Here is a 19,435-nt window from a genome sequence, read left to right as displayed (position 1 = left end):
GGATTTTGGATACCAAAGACTTCAAGCTGTCTGTGAAACTTAAATGACAAATAAACCCAGAAATGCTGAATTGATGCAGAAAAAAAATCTTTAATAGGAATGAAAGGCAGAGATAACTTTAAAGAGATACAGAATGGAAAGACCACACTCCCAAAAGTCACATGACACCCACATCATCCAGTCAGAAGGAACTTTTTGTACAGCACTGCCAAAAACACGGAGTTTGGTTTGCTAGGAGGACTGAGGAGAAGGTCTGGGTCGAGAGGAGAGCTGGGGCAGCAGGATGAAGGTGAATCACCCCCAGCACTTCAGCAGCAGTGCAGAGTTCTCAGAGCACCCCGGCTTTGCCTCTTGTCCCCAAAACTCTGCCCAGCCATGGTCTCCACTGCTGGACTCTCCATCGATCCCACCAAACCCGGGCTGGGTTTCGGGGTTGCTCCCTCTGGCTTTAGCAGCTGTAGCAGCCCCCAAAGCCGAACCTTTGGCCGTAGCGGGAGCCGAAGGGGTACCCGTAGCGGCTGGAGTAGAACCCGGGGTATCCATAGCAGTCCCCAGAGCCGTAGAAGCCCCGGTAGCCCCCATAGAGCCCCCCAGAGCCGTAGCAGTCCCCGGAGCCGAAGATGCCCCGGTAGCCGTACAAGCTGCCGTAGCCGTAGCGGTCCCCGAAGCCGTAGAGGCCGCGGGAGCCGTAGAGGCCCCCGTAGCTCCGGTAGCCGCAGGGGCTCCCGCAGTCATAGCCCCGGTAGCCGTAGAGACCCCCGTAGTTGCAGGAGGAGTAGCAGTCATCGTCGCACTGGCCTTGGAGGAAAGTCATCTTTGGGAGATGGAGGTAAAACCTGCGACGGGGAAGAAAGGAAGAGTGGTAAATACTCCAAGGAATAGCAGGAACCTCAGAGCCTGAAATCTTCCTCACCGGTCCCGTGAGAACAAAGGCAGAGGAAAAGCTATGACCTCAGCTCCTCCTTACGCTCCATCTATTTAATCCGCTCATCTACCCACTGCCTTTAAATTATTTTATATCCTATATTAATGTAGATTCAATATATTAGTATTAAACTATTTCGTTACTCCTGGGATTGGTGGAACCCCTGATGAAGGAATCACTGGCCACAGATCAAAACCTTGCTGCTGCTTCAGGGCTTTTTCCAAGGGAATCTTGTTAGGAATTGGCAACCCTAATTTTCTTTTAGGATATCAGCTTTTCATGGAGCTTTGCATTCCTCACTCCATCAGGGAAGTCTTCCCAGAATTTTCCTGTGATAACACCCCTCAGGTTTTGGGTCCATCACCCTAAGACCCATTTCAGTGCTTTCCACCCATTTTAATTTGCACCTGGAAATGTTGAGAGCCCACAGAAGAAACCACAGAGAGTGGACACACATGAGAACATCTGTGTGGCCAGACAGAGCCAAAATCCTGCTTAAAATAGGAGATTTAAGAAAAAACCCACCAAGAGTCATGGTGGGAAAACCCTTTCCTACCTCTGCTGTCCTGAAAATCCCTTATCAGGGAACCCAGGTACCAACAGGACCAGGAAAGTTCTACTTAAAGCTTTAAAATTGAACCCAGCAAGCCCAGGTAAAAGGAACAGCAAATCCTGACAGTTCAGAGGATACACAACCCCAACAGAAATTCTGAAAGGAAAATTCCCAGTCCAGGGGGAGAAAGGAGGAAAAGCTTACCGAGTTCACCGGGAGGAGAAGGCAGGAGAGCTGATGAGGAGCCCTGAGCTCCAAGCCCTTTTTATACTCCAGCTTTGCCCTCCTGGCTTATCTCAGACGCCCTGTGGATTCAAAAGGTTTGGAACCCTACTGGTTGGCAAACAAATTTGCCTGTACACGTCATATCTTCAATTAACATAATTTTCCTCATTGTTTGGGATTATTAGTGTGTTCCCGTATGTCCCATATATTACAGGTTTCTTTCATCTTAACCTTTTCTGGGCCAGCAACATTCCTGATACCATTTTATTGCCTCCATTGTCAAATCCGAAATTTTTTTTTTGTATTATAGAAAAGTCGTTTCTGATTTCTCAAGGTCATTGGAGAGAGAGAAAATTTCAGTTAAAAAAAGGAAAACTTTCCCACATGTTTGAAAGCATTTGTGTTCAGTAGAAAGATGCACCATGGGGTTTTAGCTAAAGGAAATGTAAATGTAGGGATTTTGCATTAAACCTCATCCACTTCAGGAAAAAGGAACAGAACTATAAGTAAATCTCAATTCCAAAGTGCTCCTGAATCAAAGCCATGCTGCTGCAGGAGCAGGAAGAATGTTTTTAACAAAAATCCAACTGCATTTTCTGCATTTCACTGGAGGGTTTGACCCCAGTTCAGCCGAGCAAAGTGGAGAATTCAAACCTCAATTTGATCTGAAAATAAAGAAATTATCAGGATTAGCACTAAAAGAGCATTAAATGAACACTAAAGAACCCTGCTGGTATTTTTTCCACAAAGAATCACCACGTGTAGAAGTTGGGATAGGGAGGAACTCTGGAGTTTAGGGCAGAGCTCCTTGGGTGACCTTCACCTAATTTCTGGCATTAATTTGAATATAAAATAAGCGTAATAATGAGCAAGCAGGATGTTGAGGCTTCCTCCAAATTTTGAATACCAAAGCACTTCACAAACACTCATTATTGTTTTCAATTTGCAAAGTGTTGCTGGATTTAAATACTAATAGTTTGCCACCGAAAGACACCTCCAGATTTAATAATACGGTCACTCTTCAAGGTCTCTGCTTCCTGAGCCATATTAAGGTGATGCTCTTCCATGAAAGTCAAAAAGTACTCCAAAAAATTCACTTAAAATAGGAAGGAATATTTGTGAACCCCCACAAGGTGGTTGGAAAATGTCTTTGGGTTGTTGTTGGAGAAGCTGGGGTACAAACCCAGTGAGAGACCTCCACCAGGAAAGTCATGGAGATGCTGAGTGGAGGCTCCTCAATCCTCAGCACACCAAAGCAAAACCTCTCACTTCGTCCTCCGCCAGCGGCATGGGAGGTGCCAAAGCCAAGCTGATGGACCACATACAAGGCCATGGCCTTAATAATCTGAATATTTTCCCAAATTAATAAATATCTCCTCAACTATCTCCCCTTTTGGCCGCAAGGAATTCAGGGCAATTTCCCTAGAAATGCTTTAAGATTAAAGAAATTCTAAAGGGTTTAGGTTGGCGTAGCGATGCCAAGCACCGAAAATATGAAAATGGTTGTGACGTAGGTTGGAGGAATAAGGTGGGATGACACACTTTGGATGCTATAAAAGCGGACCCCCGACTCCGAAAAGTCATCCGCTCCTCTTGACTTCTCGTCTCAACTTCTCTCCGTGAAGCAGAGGTATGTACTGGCTCTATTCTCCTGTGCATGTTTCTCCAAATATTTCTTTAGAAGTAGATTTATATATAAAATATGAATATGGATATGAATATGAATATGAATATATATTAAATTTATAGTGCTTATTTAATTATTTATTTATTTATTTAATAGGTACTGCTGTGTCTGCATATATTTATATAACACAGAAATACAAACTTGTCTCTATGTGCAGGTACAGACGTTCTGTAGGAAATTTCTTGTCATTTTGGAGCCAACGCCAAGCACAAAATTCCCTGCAATCTCAAGGAACTGCTCCACTCAAAACTTTTTGCTCTCCTTTCCTGTGATTTTTTAGTATTAGGCTTTAAGGTGCTGAAAACTGGAAATTTGCTACCACAATCTTGTAGTAAAAAGTAATTTTCAGTTCTGGGTTACATTCATTGCGTTTTTCTTTCATTTATTACATTTCTCTGATTTCTGGGGCGGGAAAGCTCAGCTCTCAGCTGGCAAAACCCTCATTCGCTACGTTTAGTCAGCAGTTTCCAAAAGTTGACGGGGGAAAAAAAGCACAGTTGTTTGGGATTGAGGAGATTACAAAAATAAACGAGTTAATTAGGAGGGTGAAACCGATGCGCAGGAGGGACCGAGTCGGAGCCTTTGCTCTGCCCTCAGCAGCCCATAAATTTTGTTTCTGGGTGTGTGTTCCAGGCTCTCCAAATCAACAAGGATGAATTCCTTCAAGGACTGCTGTGACAACGCGTGCTGCGCCCTGGCTGGCAATGACAACTTTGGTGGCTTTGGCAGCTCCAACTTCCGGCCCAGGCGTTCCTTCAGCTTCTACCGGGACCAGTGCCAAGATGTGCCCCCGTCCGGCTTCAGGAATGTCGGGAGCTTCTTCCATCCCTCCGGGAACATCCGTGGGACGGTCTACGCCAACCTCAATGGGGACATTGTTGGGAAGCTCTCGGGGAGGATCGAGGGGCTCCCCGGGCTCCTGGGTTGCATGGGTAACTTGGGTAACTTTGGAAACCTGGGATTAAGTCTCCCCTTCTCCGTTCAGTTTGGGGACAGAACACTCTGAGCTGTTCCCAGAGGGAGTAGCGCCCACGGGATGGAATTCAGGACACGGATTCATGGCTTCGGTTCTGGTGCTGAGGAATGCCGAGCGCTCATGGCTCCGACTCTGGGGAATGTGTGGGTGCCAGGCTGTGTAGGACACTCCATGTAACCCTCTGTAGGATTTTCTGTCCCTCCAGCTGTCACTCTCAAAGGGCTGAGGCACCTTTAGAGGTCTTTGGTGGAGTAGAAACAGACTTTTGAGTGTGAGGAAAGTGCTTTTTAAGTTCATCCGCAGCCACTTTGTGTGGAGTTTCTGCAACAAAGTCCACTTTGTTCGACTCTGACCAAAGGTGACTTTTAGCAGAGGAGGTCCTGTTCTCTGTCCCTGCTGTGCCTCACCTGACAGTGAACACGAAAAAAGAAACACATTTGGACTGGCAAACTCCACCATTTCCACCAGGAAAAACATTGCCCACCATCGGGAACGCTCTGCTTGCCAAAGCCCCTTCTTTATCTCTGCCAACTTCTTTCTGTTCCTCACTGTTTCTCATTTCCATTAAAATTACTCTGGTTAGAAGCATCAAATGTCTGCTCTGCTTTTGTCTGGGCACTTTAAGGGGACCCACAGTCACCCTCAGAGCCCTGCAATGAGAGGGCAGTCCAGACTCCGGATGTTAGGGACTGTCACCACATTTCCATCTCAATGGTTCCTGCCTTGGCTCATTTCCCCCACCAGAAGGAGAAACCTTAACTAACCCTTGACTTTGGGTTTACTCAAATATTTCACCAGAAAGAGGCATTTCTTGGTTGATTTTGTCCCCAGAGAGGCTCCTGGAGCAAAGCTGGGGTTTGTTCTTGGACAATAAATCACAAAAAGAGAGATTGAGGGGGAATCTCATGGTCGTCCAAGGCAGGAGATTGGTGACGCTCAAGGTTAAAGCCACCCAAGAGAAAAGACCAAAGGCAGCCAAGCCATGGCCAGCTGCTGGATGGTTCAGCTCCTCTGCAGATGGATCAACCACTTCTTCAGGGAGCTCCTGCCAGCCCCTGCCATGCCCCTGCAGGAGCACTAGTTTGGGTTTGGCATGGTAAAGTTGATCTAGGCCTAAAATATCAAAGGTTATTTAGATTTAGAAAGCTAAAGAAGATTTAGGTCTAAAATATTAAAGATTATTTAGATTTAGAACAATTAAGAGTATTTAGATTTCCAATACTAAGGATTATTTAGATTTAGAATATTAAAAATTATTTGGGCTCTTCAAATATGAAGGATTATTTAGATGTAGAATATTAAAAATTATTTCGGTTTTGAATACTAAAACGATTTAGATTTAGAATACAAAGATGATAGGTGTTTCAACAAGACTCTGCCAGAGCCCAGGCAGAGAGGCCGTGAGCCCAGTTCCACATCAAAGAGCTCAGCAGGAGTCACAAATGTTATTGCAGGAGTGACTGTGAGGGGTCACCTCTGGGCTGATTTCCCAGAGATAGCCATGGCCACCCCTCCTCTTGCCATGGTGGCCTCCTGCAGAAGCATTTCTGCATTTCCCAGCTCTCAGAGCAAAGGCTCGAGAAAATAATTAAGGGAGGAGGTCAGAGAAGCCATTCCATGGGCAGTAAACCAGGGCCAGTCAGCAGAAATGTTGATCCTCCAGCCCAACATCCATTTCTTTCCATCGTGTCACTGATTTCCCCAAAACTCTGACCTGGAGCCAAGGAGCAGAGATGAGCTCGAGCTCCATTTCCTTGTCTGGGCAGGAGCAGTCCCAGCCAAGAGCGAGGTCTGATTCCTCAGTGCCCCAATTTGAGCAGGGCAGCCCCAGATGGGGGTGCCCCAGGAAGGGAGGGGGTCAGGGAGGAGTCTCCCCACAAGCAGAGCACGGCCCTTTGAAAAATCAGAGCGGCCCTTTGAAAAATCAGAGCAGCCCTTTGAAAGTGGCAAAGCCTTTAAGAGAGGTTTTGCAACCCTTCTGCTGTCAGCAGCGAAATGGGCTGGGTTCCCCGGGGAAAGCATTAGCAAATGGTGGAGTCTTGGTAAGCTCAGCTTATCTCCCTGGGATGCCTCTGGCACACAAAGGCTTCTCCTGCCTGCACAGAGACCGGGGAAGGGTTTGGACAGCCTTGCACAGGAGAGGAGATGGAATAAAACCCAGGAAGCCAAAGATTTGGATGAAATTCTGAGTCCTTTGGTCCGACTTAACCTCTGCCCCTGCCCAAGTTTGCCAGCACAACACCATTTGTGATGTCCTTCCCTCCTGAATTCCCCCTTGGATCATTCCCTGGGGCAGGACCCACAGGTGGTGATTTCCTGCCAGTCCCAGCCCTGTCACCCGCCGTCACCTCCCGCCACAACGCTGACCTGGAGCCACCTGGCTCCCACCTCACTTCCTCTTCCTGCTTTGAATGTCGCGGCTCTGAGGGCGTCCCTCAGCTCCAGGGATCCAGGGCACCTGCAGGATCTCCTCCTCTGCTGCAGGTCAACCTTCTGGAGACATTGGAGTGCCAAATTCCTCACCCCAGATGCTCCTGTCACAGGAGTCACCAAACAGGGACGGGACGTTTCCTCACCTGCTCATTCCAGCTCGTCAGAAGAAGTCAGGAAGTTCCAGATCACCCTGGAATTGCAGCCCAGATCCCTCCCAGGGCCTCCCTGCTCACCACACCAAAGCTCATTTTCCATGGATCTGTCCTGATACCTCAGGAACATTTGAGATTTTCCTACACCTGTTCTAGATGGGTGAAGAGACCTTAAAGATCATCCCATTCCAGGTGGCTCCAAGTTGGCCTAGGATGCTTCCAGGGATGGGGAATCCATGGAATATCCTGTGCCAGGACCTCACGTGGAAGAACTCCTTCCCAATATGAACGTAAATTTCCCCTTTTTCGGTCTGAACCGATTCCCCCTTTCCTGTTGCTCCAGTTCCCGACCATCAGCTCCACCACAGCTTCCTTGATCTCTCTCAGATCCTAAAACCTGAATTCTTTCGTGTCCTGAGGCTCAGGAAAAGTGGGATGGTGAGAGGAACTTGCGGCCTGGCTGCGATATTATCATAACAGGCAATAGCCGGGTAATTTAAATAACTGAAAACCAACTCCTGTCATTCCATTCCAACTTGGGAATGTATTCACTGGGGAATTATCCATTTAAATGTTCCCCTGGGAACATTTAATGCCACAGGAGCTGCCTCCAGCACCAAGATTCCCTGCAAGGTTGAGGATCTTCCCTAAAGACTAAACCTGTCCCAAATGAGAAGCTTGGCACCCGATTATTGCCCAAACTGGACAAAATTTTCAAATTATTTGTTAAAGAGTTCAGCCTTTTAGGAGAAGGGAAAATGGAGCATAGGACAGGGGGAAAAAATGGCAACAAGAGAAAAAAGAATTTCAAAATTCACCATATTTAAATGGATACTGTCAGCCCATAATTATCATTAAACTGAATAATTAGGCTCAATAATGAACCTAAGAGACATTAGCAAATGCTTCTATCTTAAAAAGGCATTGAATCTTCTCAGTGAGACACCCAATATCTTTAGTCCTCTGGAAGGACATTTCACACCAGGGGCGTTTACAGCAAAAGAAATAAAAAGGTATCAAAAATAGTTCTACCAAAACACACTGGCAGAATTCCACAATTTCACTGATTTTTCTGGTTTGTGGTAAACGCAGATCTCAATTTAGGCTATGAAAGAGCATCTTGAGAGGTGTAAACAAACTGCAGCTCATTCCCAAATATTCCCAACAACAAAGGCTTTTGAGGTTTGGGGGATTTTTCCCTGGCTTTTGAGGTTTGAGGGATTTCTCTTTTGTAAGGATTATGTGGTTGGGGAGAATCTGGTTTAATCACCTGCTCCAGAGCTCGCCAACATTAATTACACATTATTACAGTGCCTGGGCAACTTTGTTTTTCTTCCACATGAAGATAATAATTCCCCAAAAGAGTGACTACCCCAGAATAATCCCACATTCCGACGCCACCCTGCAATCCTTAAAGACACTGTCGCTGTTCCTCACACGCTACATAACATTTCAAACACGGCCAGGAGAGCTGGGGAAAGTTTTGTTACCAATTTATTCCCAAATAAATCCCCAATTCCATGAGGCAGCATCAGCGTCATGTCCAGGTTATCCTGATTATTGAAAGGGGAGAGTGTCCAGGGATGGGAACGGGGCTGGAGCAGCTGGAAAAGGATCCTAAGGGAGCTGGGGGGGCTCAGCCTGGAGAAAAGGGGGATCCAGGGGGTATTTGGAATCTGCCAGGAAGGGTTTGGGATCTGATCCCAGGGAACAGGGACAGGACAAGAGGGAATGGCCTCGAGCTGTGCCAGAGGAAGCTCAGGGTGGAAAATTTGGGGAAATTCCTCCTGGAAAAGGGAAAAGGCCTTAGAAGGGGCTCAGGGAAGTTTGGAGTGGCCACCCCTGGAGGTGTCCAAGGAAGGACTGGACATTCGTCTGGGTGACCAGGTGGGGATCAGGCACAGCTTGGACTCAGGGATCCTGGAGGGGTTTCCAACCCTGTGCTCTGCTCCTGCCACTGCCAGGATCCCCAGGACACCAGGAACAGGAGCCAGGAAAGCCAATACTGAACAAAAATCTCCACAGAAACTGGGAATGTGGGGAAGGAGGGGACAGCTGTGGCCGTGCAAAGGAGATCACCCACAGACTTTGGCCAGATCCCTCGGGAATTTCACTCTCCTGGTGACAGGATGGGGTTGGTGCAGCAGGACAAGGACAGGGGACACACAGAGACACCCACACGCCAATAACCTGCTGCGACGTCTGGTTTAATGAGGAAGAACAGGTGAGACACAGCACAGGTTACAAATCGCCCACAAGCCGTGGTTTGATGCGGGGTGACTCAGGGAATGTCTGGGGCTGCTCCTCCTGTGGTGGTAGCCAGCCCTGGTCACACAGCACGGCAGAAGGGCAGGGGCTGGGGCGCTGCAGAACAGTTTTTATCCATCAGTAGCCATGGAAAGAGCTTAGAAATGGATCTGAAGGGGGTCTCTGACCAGATCCTTGACATTGCCACAGTCACAGAAGCACAGAATGGTTTGGGTGGGATTTTAAAGATGATTCAGTCCCACCCCTGCCATGGGCAGAGAAAGTTCCACTATCCCAGGTTGTTCCAAGCCCCATACAACCTGGCCTTGGAATCTTCCAGAAGGATGAGGCAGCCACAGCTTCCCTGGGCAACCTGTGCCAGGTCCTCACAAGAAAGAATTCCTTCCTAATTTCACCCTAAAATCTAAATTTTAAAAATCTAAAATCCTAATTTCTCCCTAATCTAAACCTACTGTCAGTGGGAAGCCACAAAGATCCCAACAAGCTCCCAAGAAACCAGGAACAGCCCATAGCTTTGAGAACAGAGTTCTTGGAAAGAGAGGAAAGCTTTAGAGAAGGAAAACCAGGAAGGGTGGAAGGATGGAAATGGATTTTTGAGGCATTCAAACATCCACAGATGGTTTTAATGCCGCCCCAAATGCTCAGCTCTCTCTGATCGCCATGCCCCGGAGCTCAGTCATGGAGCCGCGTCCTGCCGGTCACCCTCGTCCAGCCACCACGCCCTGGCCTTAGCAGCAGGGTCTGCAGCTGCCCACTGGGTACCCCCGGCCCCACCTGGCCCCACCATAAACTTGGGAAGCTCCAGGGGTTCGAGCAGCACCAAAACTACCGCCAACAACAGCTCCAACACCGGCTCCGACACCAGCTCCAACACCGGCCCCAACAGCGGCTCCAACTGCAGGGACTCCCTCGGAGCCCACGACGCTCTGCTGTGGGAAGGTGCTGAGGATGGGCCCAGGGAAGGTGACGACCACGGGAGGAGGGTAAATGACCACCGTGGAGTCGGGGCACTGCCGGACACAGGGCTCGTTGCAGGAGTCGGCCACGGGCTGGGGCACGGCCACGCCACAGGGGGAGGGACTGCCGTCGGTGCAGGGGCTCAGGGAGTGAACCATGGCTCTGGGATGGGGATCTGTGGGGCAAGAGAAGAGCAGAAAAATAAAAGAAAATTCACATCGGTTTCATAATCAAACATGAGGATAAAAGGCTATGAAGAGGCTCAGGGGACAGGGAGAATTATAGCTCAGCACCCAAAGTACATCCCTGAATTGTGCACTGAACACAAATGGAATATTCATGGAATATTACTTAGATCTCACCCAGATCTGCATTTCCCAGTGGCTGAGCAGTAACAAATGGATTCATTTACCAATCCCAGAGTGGCTGAGGTCAGAAAAGCCCTCCAGGATCACCGAGTCCAGCCTGTGATCAACCCCCACCTTCCCAACCAGACCACAGCACCAAATGCCACATCCAGTGGTTCCCACCAGGAGAATATCAGCCTGATCCCAAAACCACACTCGAAGGCTTGGTTAGAGAAGGAATTCAGGAGCTCAGGAGCTCAGGAATTCAGGAATTCACTTACCTACAGCACCAGAGAGTGAGACAAGAGAAGTGATGGTGCAAGATGTGAAGTGAGCACTTTTATACCCGGCCTCGAAGTGCCCAGCACGTGAATCAGCCACATGCAGAACTTCCTAATCAATTACTAACCACGATTGTTTCCAGATCCAGCTTTGTTAACGGATGCCAATTGTTTTAGATAAATCACTCTTGCTAATTACTGGTTTGTCCTTGTGTCCTGCATGACCTGTCCTTTAGTGCCTTCCCCACTCTGCAATTTCAGCTTTATAGGGAGGGGATTTGTCTCTGCATCTCAAATGGAAAATATTTATGGGGTTTAGGCTTGATCTTCTCCATGACTGGACTCATTCCTTGGCAGGGGGGAACCAGACATTTTTCTGGATAAAAATATCCTCGATTGAGCCCAGGAAGAGCTGAAAAAGTTAGGGATAAACTGGAGTTCTGGGTTCTTGAATTAAATATTTGATGAAAGATTAATAACCTGTGTTCTGGGTTCTTTAGACTAATAAGAAGTCTGATCAAAGCTCTGACACAGCGCAAAAATCCTGAACTTGATAGTTATAAACCCAAATAAGTCAGGACACCTCTTTCAACCTGACACTGAGTACCCAATTTACACATTTGAACAATAAAACAGAAAGAAAGGCATGAGCACACTTAATATCACATAAAAAACCATAAATCATGACTGTATTTGGAGAATGGCAAGAAGAGCCATAAATGGGGTGTGACCAAGGCAAGACCTTGTCAGGCATTTTTTCCATGGAGTCACTTCTCTGACCGAAGGGCACCTGAAGGTGCTGGAACAGCTGACGTTGGGAACAAGTGGGAGACGCCTCTGGAATCCCAGCTGCTGATGAATCCCTGCTGGCTGGGGTTATCATCCTGCTAAACCTGAGGAGGAGGCTCTGGGACAGATGCCGAGGGTGGCACCGGTGTGAGCTGGATGGACACTCCCACCCCCAGCAACTGCCCCGTTCTTGTTCCCATTCGGTTAAAAAAACAAAAGTATTTTCCTACTTCTGCTGTCTTTTATTAAACCTCTCCTGAAAGCCTTCTCCCTTGGGTTGGAAGGGACTTCTAAGACCATCCCATTCCACCTTCCAGTGTCCCAGCTTACTCCAAGCCCTGTCCATCCTGGCCTTGGACACTTCCAGGGGTGGGACACCAACAATAATGGAAGATAAGCATGGGGTTTGCAACATCCACCTTCACCTCAGATTAAACTGGCCAGCAATTCATGCCCAAAGTGAAAAACATTGGAATTAATACCTAATTACTGGTTTCAGCCAGCTGAAGATTAAGCTAGATGTTAAATCTTATCTTAGGGATTTGTTAATAATGAAAAGTCCAGATCTTTACTCCAGCGTGGGAGGAATGCACAATGTTGGGATTTGTTCCATCTGCTCGGGGTTCCTGTCACTGCAGGGTGGATTTCTGTGAACACAAACATTAACCCTGACAAGAATCATGTCAAGGCTTTCTGCAGGTGTTTCCAAACACACCATCAAAGCTCATTAGTGCCCTGATGTTGTCACTGTACCATTGTTAACAGAGTTGTAGCAGCTCAGGCACAACCAGGAAATAAAAGTGATGAATCAACAGGTGACACGTGGCCAAAACTCAGCACCTGAATGAGGAGCACAACACAGCAGTGTCAGCTCGATTTTCCAGCTCACACAGGCTGAAGGATCCAATTTCAGCTCTTCTAAAGATAAAGATGCAAAACACAAAAAAACCACCGGCTTTGTAAGGGTAAAACTGAAAGGGCTGAGGGAGATCTGAGCCCTGAGGACACCAGTGTGGGTGAAGTGTTCAGAAAAGCAGGGACCAGGGATCCAACCTATCTCTGAGACCAATGGAACACCAAAAACAGAATCCCAGGACCCCTGAGGTTGGAAAAGAGCTCCAAGGTCATCAAGTCCAAGCTGTGCCCAACCCCACCTGGTCACCCAGACCAAAGTCCAGGGATTCCTCAGACACCTCCAGAGATGGGGGCTCCAAACCTCCTGTGAGGAGTTTGGAGAGACAATTCGGTCTCCCACGTGCCTGTGGCAGGGGTGGAATGAGGTGTTCTTGAAGGTCCTTCCCACCCATACCCCCCCACGATTCCCTGATGACTCTGCTCCTCTTTCCAACACACAAACATGTGGTGCATTTACTAATTACATAAAACCACAGCTAAACCACCATGTCCAGCTGGGCTGTTTTTTTCAGGGGGTGCTCTGAGCTGGAAAAAGGGAAAAACACTTTTATCAGAGCCTGTTCTCACCCCAAAAACTCAGCTTTGCCCTGCTGATACATGAAGACATTTTAGTGATAAATGAAGACACTCTGGTGATAAATTAAGATGCTCCTGATTAATGAAGACACTCTGGAGGTGCTGAGCTGGCTCATCCTGGTGTTTACCCGCACATGAAGCAGCAGAACATTAAACAACACCCTCATAACAGGACCTCATAAACCCCTCAGAAACGCTCATTAATGTCTGACACGAGCCAAGCCAGCCTGGCTCAGCCCCATTACGAACAACGCCAGCACAGAGCCAATTTCAGGGCCGCGTCCCGGCACATCAAAGGCTGCTAATTACCCTAATGACATCATACATCAGCAGCTTGATCTCTTCCAAGGGCCCAGAGCATGGCACGGGGGCAGAGCCGAGCTCTGGGTGCTAAGCTGAGCTGTTGGGATGGTGCCAAAGCTGTTTGGATTACTCCAGAGCCATTGCGATGACCCCAGAGCCATTGGGATGACCCCGGAGTGGTTGGGATGGTCCCAGAGCTGGTGGGATGACCCTGGAGTGATTGGGATGGTCCCAGAGCTGTTGGAATTACCCCAAAGCTGTTGGGATGGTTTCAGAGCTGTTAGGATGACCCTAAAGCTGTTGGGATGACCCCAGAGCCGTTGGGATAATCCTAGAGCCGTTGGGATGACCCCAGAGTTGTTGGGATGGTCCCAGAGCTGTTGGAATGACCCCAGAGCCATTGGGATGGTCCCAGAGCTGTTGGGGTGACCCCAGAGCCATTGAGATGGTCCCAGAGCCATTGGGATGACCCCAGTCACTTCCTGCTCCCCCAGTGCTGCTTCCTCATGGTCCCACCCACAAAAGGAGCTTTAGGAGGAGAGGGACGGATTTCTTCAGGTACCTAATGAGGTCAGCGGGATAAAAGGCAGCTTTTCCTTCTCCTGTAAAGCTTTCAAATGGAAAGAACCTGCAGGGTGTGAGGTGTTTTTCCGCGGGATTTGGGGATAACAATGCTTTAACGAGCCCAAGTGAGTAAAATAATTACAGCCAGTGGAAAAGTTGCATGTGAACAAATTCCCTCCTGTGGTTTATTAGGATTTGGCACTCCATGGCTCAGGTTTTCCATGAAGCCTGAAGGACTATAAAAACTCCATATAAAAACCCCCACTTTCAAGCCTTCCATCCAGTCCTTACTCTCCACCGTGAGCTCGGTAAGTTGTTTCCCTATTTCTACACCTAAGAAAACACCATTCTGCTGGGACTTGGAACTGGAATCTGGAAAGCCCTGACACTGGGAATGAAGAGGGTTGTTACAGTTAAAGATTCTTTCCTGGGTTTGTTGCTGGCTTTTTTTAAGGCAGAGACAGAAAAATGGCTTTAAAGTTGAGCCTGAGATTTACAGAACCTCACCCGATTTGAGATGTGAGCTTTTTTCACCTTCTTCTTGGATCTGCATTTCTAATTTTCTTTGTTAAAATTGAGTTATAGACTTCTTTTTTATTAAAGGCCACTTGTTTTAGTAGTCCAGGTGATAATTATCCAGGTTTGGATCAGTCTTTGCCAGGCTGGGAATGTTGGGAATGTTGAGCCTGTGGAGACCCCAGAGCCCTCCCAGGATCTGCAGGGGCTCCAGGGAAGATGGAGAGGGACTTTTCCTCAGGAACTGCAGGGACAGGACACAGGGAATGGGGTCAGGGGGACAGAGGGGGAATTTGGGCAGGATTTTGGGAAGGAATTGTTCCCTGTGTGGGTGGGGAGGCCCAGCTCAGGTGATTCCATGGATTCTCCATCCCTGGAAGTGTCCAGGGCCAGGGTGGACAAGGCTTAGAGCACCCTGGGATGAGAGGAGGGGTCCAGGACATCCCAGGAGGTCCAAGGGTGTTTCCTTCCTTTGCTTTTCCTTCTGCTGGCAGAAAGAAATTCCAGTGTCAGGTGAGGCACCTGGAAAGAAAATAAATGAGAGTCCTTGTCTTAAAGAACTGAGAACCTCAGCACCAATCCCAGGTCCAGAAATTCCCGTTTTCCCAGGGATTACAGCCCCCTGCTCCTCTCAACAGCTGGAGCTGCGGGGGAGTTTTTTAGGAAAAAGCAAGTTTGGGTGGAGAGCTGAGGGCTGAGAGCTCCTGTTCAGAACCCAGCAGGGAATTCCTTCAGCTCCCTCCTGTGTTTTCCAGGATCCCCGGAGCCATGTCCTACTACGGCTACCAGTACAAGCAGCAGTGCTTCATCCCCGGCGGGATACAGACCTCCTTGACCACCTTCCCCCAGCAGTGCCACACCTCCGGGCTTCTGCCCTGCGACCCCTGCTCACCCTGCACCCCTGTGGTGCCCAAGGTCTGCACCGTGAAGAAAACCCTGGCCAACCCCTGCCGGCCGAACTGCGTGGAGATGCGCGTGGTGGAAGGGCACTCCTCCTCCTCCTCCTCATCCTGCAGCAGCTCCCGGTGCCTGGATTCCTGCCCCGCGCCCTTCCCGCAGCTCCTGGTGCAGGGCCGGGAGCTGGGCGTGCCCCGCTGCGGGCAGGGCGTGCTCAGGTGTCCCCAGGTGTGCGCCCCGGGCCCCGCGTGCCAGGAGCGCTCCTGCCCCTACTCCTACCAGTGGTCCAACAGTTACCAGTACAACTGCCAGCAGTAAAACCTCACCAGGCGCCCGGGGTAAGGCCAGGGCGTGAAGAGCGGGAGGACATCCAGCACTGAGGGGCAGCTCCTGGGAACACCATGCTTCTCCTGCTGAAACCACTCCTGAGCACTTTTGGGAACCTTCTAAAACCGTGGGGAACCTTCTGGAGCCTTTGGGAATCTTCTGGAACCATCAGGAACCTTCTGGCACCTTTGGGAACCTTCTGGCTCTTTTAGGAACTTTCTGGAGCCTTTGGGAACCTCCTGGAACCTTTAGGAACCTTCTGGAACCTTTGGGAACCATCTGGTTCTTTTAGGAACCTTCTGGCACCTTTAGGAACCTTCTGGAACATTTAGGAACTTTCTGGAACCTTTAGGAACCTTCTGGCACCTTTGGGACACAGCCCTTTTTTCATCCTCTCCATGAATTCCCTGTATTAGATTTTGGGGTCTCGCAGCTCCTTTTCTTCTCCTCTTTTCTCCGGTCTCTGTGGCACGAGGAGATTCCAGTGGCCGTGTGAAGGAGATGTGGGCTCAGCCACCCACATGGATAACACTGCCTCCAGGTGGCCTCAGTGCCACCAAAGGGCTCCCCCTGCCAATGCTGCTAAAAATAAAATTTTATTTTTCTGCTTCCAATTTTGTTCCAGAGGGAAATTTGTAAAGAAATCACTTTTTATTGACTGGGGAGGTGGTGGGGTCACATCCCTGGAGGTGTCCAAGGACTCAGTGCCAGGAGGGGATGGGGCTCAGGTCGGAGTTGATGGTCTGGGAGGGCTTTTCCAACCTCAGGGATTTGGGGATTTTAATTCTATACAAAACAAAGAGGGAAAAAAAAAAAAAAAAGAAAGAAAAAAAAATTACAATGGTGAAAACCAGGACTTGACTTTCAAGTAAAGGGAGTGTCTTATGTCAAGCACTCATTCTCAAAGCATTTACTCCTTAAATATAACAATAAAAACCCCTCAGATACAATAAATACATGAAATATCCACCTGAGATGTATCAGCTGCAAGCCAGAGAATTTGCTCGATGATTTGCATTATTTCATTCTCTCTGCCACATCCCAAACACCCCCAATAAAACCTCTGCCGCATGGAATTATTTGTTTATAATTTGGGTTGTTCTTCCCTCCCTTTTCACCTGATTTAGAGCTGAAAATCCCCATTTTACATCAGCCATGGGGTCGCGGCCCATCCAGGGGTGGGATGGGATCTTCTCGGTGGTGTTCTTCATGGACGGTCTTGGAGCACCCTCCAGTGGCCGTGCGGGCGCCGAGCCTCTGGAATGTTCCCTCCTGACTCACCCCGCTCATTCCCCGGGCGGCCGGAGGCACTTGGGACGAATTACTAATTATAATATATTCTATTATTTATATTATCTATTATTATATTGTATATTAATATAATACAGAATTATATCAACATAGAATAGAGAATAGAGAATATCTATAATATATAATATACTATATACTATATTATATTATATATTATATATTATATATTATATATTATATATTATATAATATATAATATATTATATAATATATATTATATAATACATTGTACATATTATATGTTATATATTACATATTATATATTATGTATTATACATTATATATTTTATAATTACCAGGGGCGCTAGTAATTAACTGCTGCATAACGCGTTCTGCTGATTCCAGCCCAGATCCCGCACCTGGGAGGAGCCAGAGAGACAGAGGGACAGACAGAGGGACAGAGTTACTTCACAAAAAAACACGAACCACTCCACAAACAAAAAAAATCCCACACAAACATAAATTACTCGGGACACTCCGAGGGATTTGGGGAGCTCAGACCGGCTCTGGGTGGGGAAGGTGGAGCAGGACCGGTGTGGAAATCCCAAATTGCTGCCCTGCTGATGCCGCTGTGATAAAGGGATGGAGCAGGGCCCATCCTGTGTGGAGAGCTGGAAAAGCAGGTCGGGGCTCCCAGGGACTCCTCTGGGGTGGTTCTTGCCCTGGAAGGGAGCACAGATGTCAGATTAAACACTTTTCTGACCCAGAGATGGGGCAACTGAGAGGCTTTTTAAAAATTTCTATTCCATTTTAAGTCTCATGTGAAGGGTGAGATAATACAGATGTTATAATTCACACCATCAGAATTAGAAGATGACTATTTCTTAATTAAACATTATATAAAATATAAAATATAAAATATAAAATATAAAAATATAATATATAGTATATAACATATAATATATAACATATAATATATAATATATCATATATCATATATCATATATCATATAAAAGATACAATATAGAATATACAATATACAATGTATATTATATAATTTATTTTATATACTATATACTAGAATGTAGAATACAGAATAGAATATAGAATATAGAATATAGAATATAGAATATAGAATATAGACTATAATGGGATTTGCTGTTTTTCTGAGCTGTTTCTCCCTGTCCATCCCAACTTCCCCGAGCTCTCTCTGGGTGGTGCTGATGGGATGAGGAGTGAGCAGGGCTGGCCTCACCCGGCTGTGCTGCAGCTCCAGTTCCACCAGGAGGACCTGGGAGGACGCTGGCGCTGAAATGTGAGTCCTAAGGGTGGTGGAATCATGGAATGGTTTGGGTTGGATGGGGCTGGAAGCTCATCCCATCCCGCCCCTGCCGTGGGCACAGACAGTTCCCACCATCCCAGGCTGCTCCAAGCCCCATCAGTCTGGCCTTGGACACTTCCAAGGACCCAGAAGCATCCAAAACTTCTCTGGATCACCTGTGCCAGGGCCTCCCTGCCCTCACAATAAGGACTCCTTCCCAAAATCTCATCTGAACCTTCTCTCTGTCCATCTGAAGCCATTCCCCCTCGTCCTGTCACTCCAGGCCCTTGGAAAGAGGATAAGGAGACTTCCAGATGTCTCTACCCCACACAAAACATATTTCAGATGTGTCCCACAAAACAGGTCTGGTTTTCCTGTCCCCCACTGAAATCCTCATGGAAGTAACCAAAAATCAGCTGTTGGTGAGGGGGAAAGGCTCCAACATCCCCATAAATCACAGCGAGGTTTCTCCCCGCTCCAGAGCTGGCAGCTGAAAATTGGGGTTGGTTTTGGTGGCCCCAGTGGTGCCAGGCGCTGGTGACACTGAGAGGCTCCCCCGTGTTGGTGACATTCCTTCCTCCAACTGTCCCCAGAGCAGCTAATCCTGATTTAGGCCAAAAACCTCGTGAAGCCTTTGGGGAGTTCCCAGGCAAAATAAATTAACAGTCGGATATGACTCCCGAGGATAATGAATGGAGCAATTAAGACTTTCCATTTGATGACTGTAATTTTCTGAATAACAAGGGGAGGAAGCTGCCTCAGTGTCACAGGGAAAAAACTGGGCAGATGACCCAGTAAAGAGCTGGGTGGATCCTCAAAAATAGGAAGCAATGCAGCTAAACTGGCCGGGGCATGAGCAGCTCCCTCTTCCCGAGGAGTTTGTCCTGCCCTGTCCCCATGGATCCCTGGTGGATGCTGGAATGGGGCTGGCAGTGACGCTGGTGTCTGGGTGACAATGACAGGCTTGGCCAACGAGCCCTCCTGGCATCCCAGAAATGCTTCAACTCCGTGGTGGGGAGGAGAGAGAACAGAAAAATGCCCGGGAGGGACTCTGGAAAACTCCTGGGGGGTGAAGGAAAAAAGGTTTGGAGCAAATAAAGATCAAATAAAAACTCGCTCCGATGTTTGGAGCTGCAGGGAATGTCCCAAGACAAAACCACAAGGATTTATT

General features: G+C 47.9%; 1 protein-coding gene across 1 annotated transcript; it reads right to left on the bottom strand.

Moving 5' to 3' along the window:
• Positions 1-448: 448 nt before the first annotated feature.
• LOC121353532 (claw keratin-like) lies at positions 449-10,334 on the bottom strand. Its single transcript, XM_041467432.1, has 2 exons — positions 10,079-10,334; positions 449-780 (listed from the first exon to the last, which is right to left on the bottom strand). Exons 1-2 carry the CDS (start codon positions 10,332-10,334, stop codon positions 449-451), a joined length of 588 nt encoding a protein of 195 aa, XP_041323366.1.
• Between the last annotated feature and the right edge of the window lie 9,101 nt (positions 10,335-19,435).

The sequence above is a fragment of the Pyrgilauda ruficollis genome, unplaced genomic scaffold (genome assembly GCF_017590135.1).
Source record: "Pyrgilauda ruficollis isolate IOZ18807 unplaced genomic scaffold, ASM1759013v1 scaffold208, whole genome shotgun sequence".
Classification (NCBI taxonomy): Eukaryota; Metazoa; Chordata; class Aves; order Passeriformes; family Passeridae; genus Pyrgilauda; species Pyrgilauda ruficollis.
The sequence above is the reverse complement of the archived record's forward strand: the minus strand, read 5'-3'. Positions and strand labels throughout refer to the sequence as shown.

Excerpts from the sequence above, each read along its gene's own strand:
- LOC121353532 (XM_041467432.1), bottom strand. The coding sequence starts at position 10,334 with ATGGTTCACTCCCTGAGCCCCTGCACCGACGGCAGTCCCTCCCCCTGT. Across the intron at positions 781-10,078 it reads GGCCGGTGTTGGAGCTGGTG|GCTACTCCTCCTGCAACTAC; the intron begins TCGGAGCCGGTG and ends GCGACGATGACT.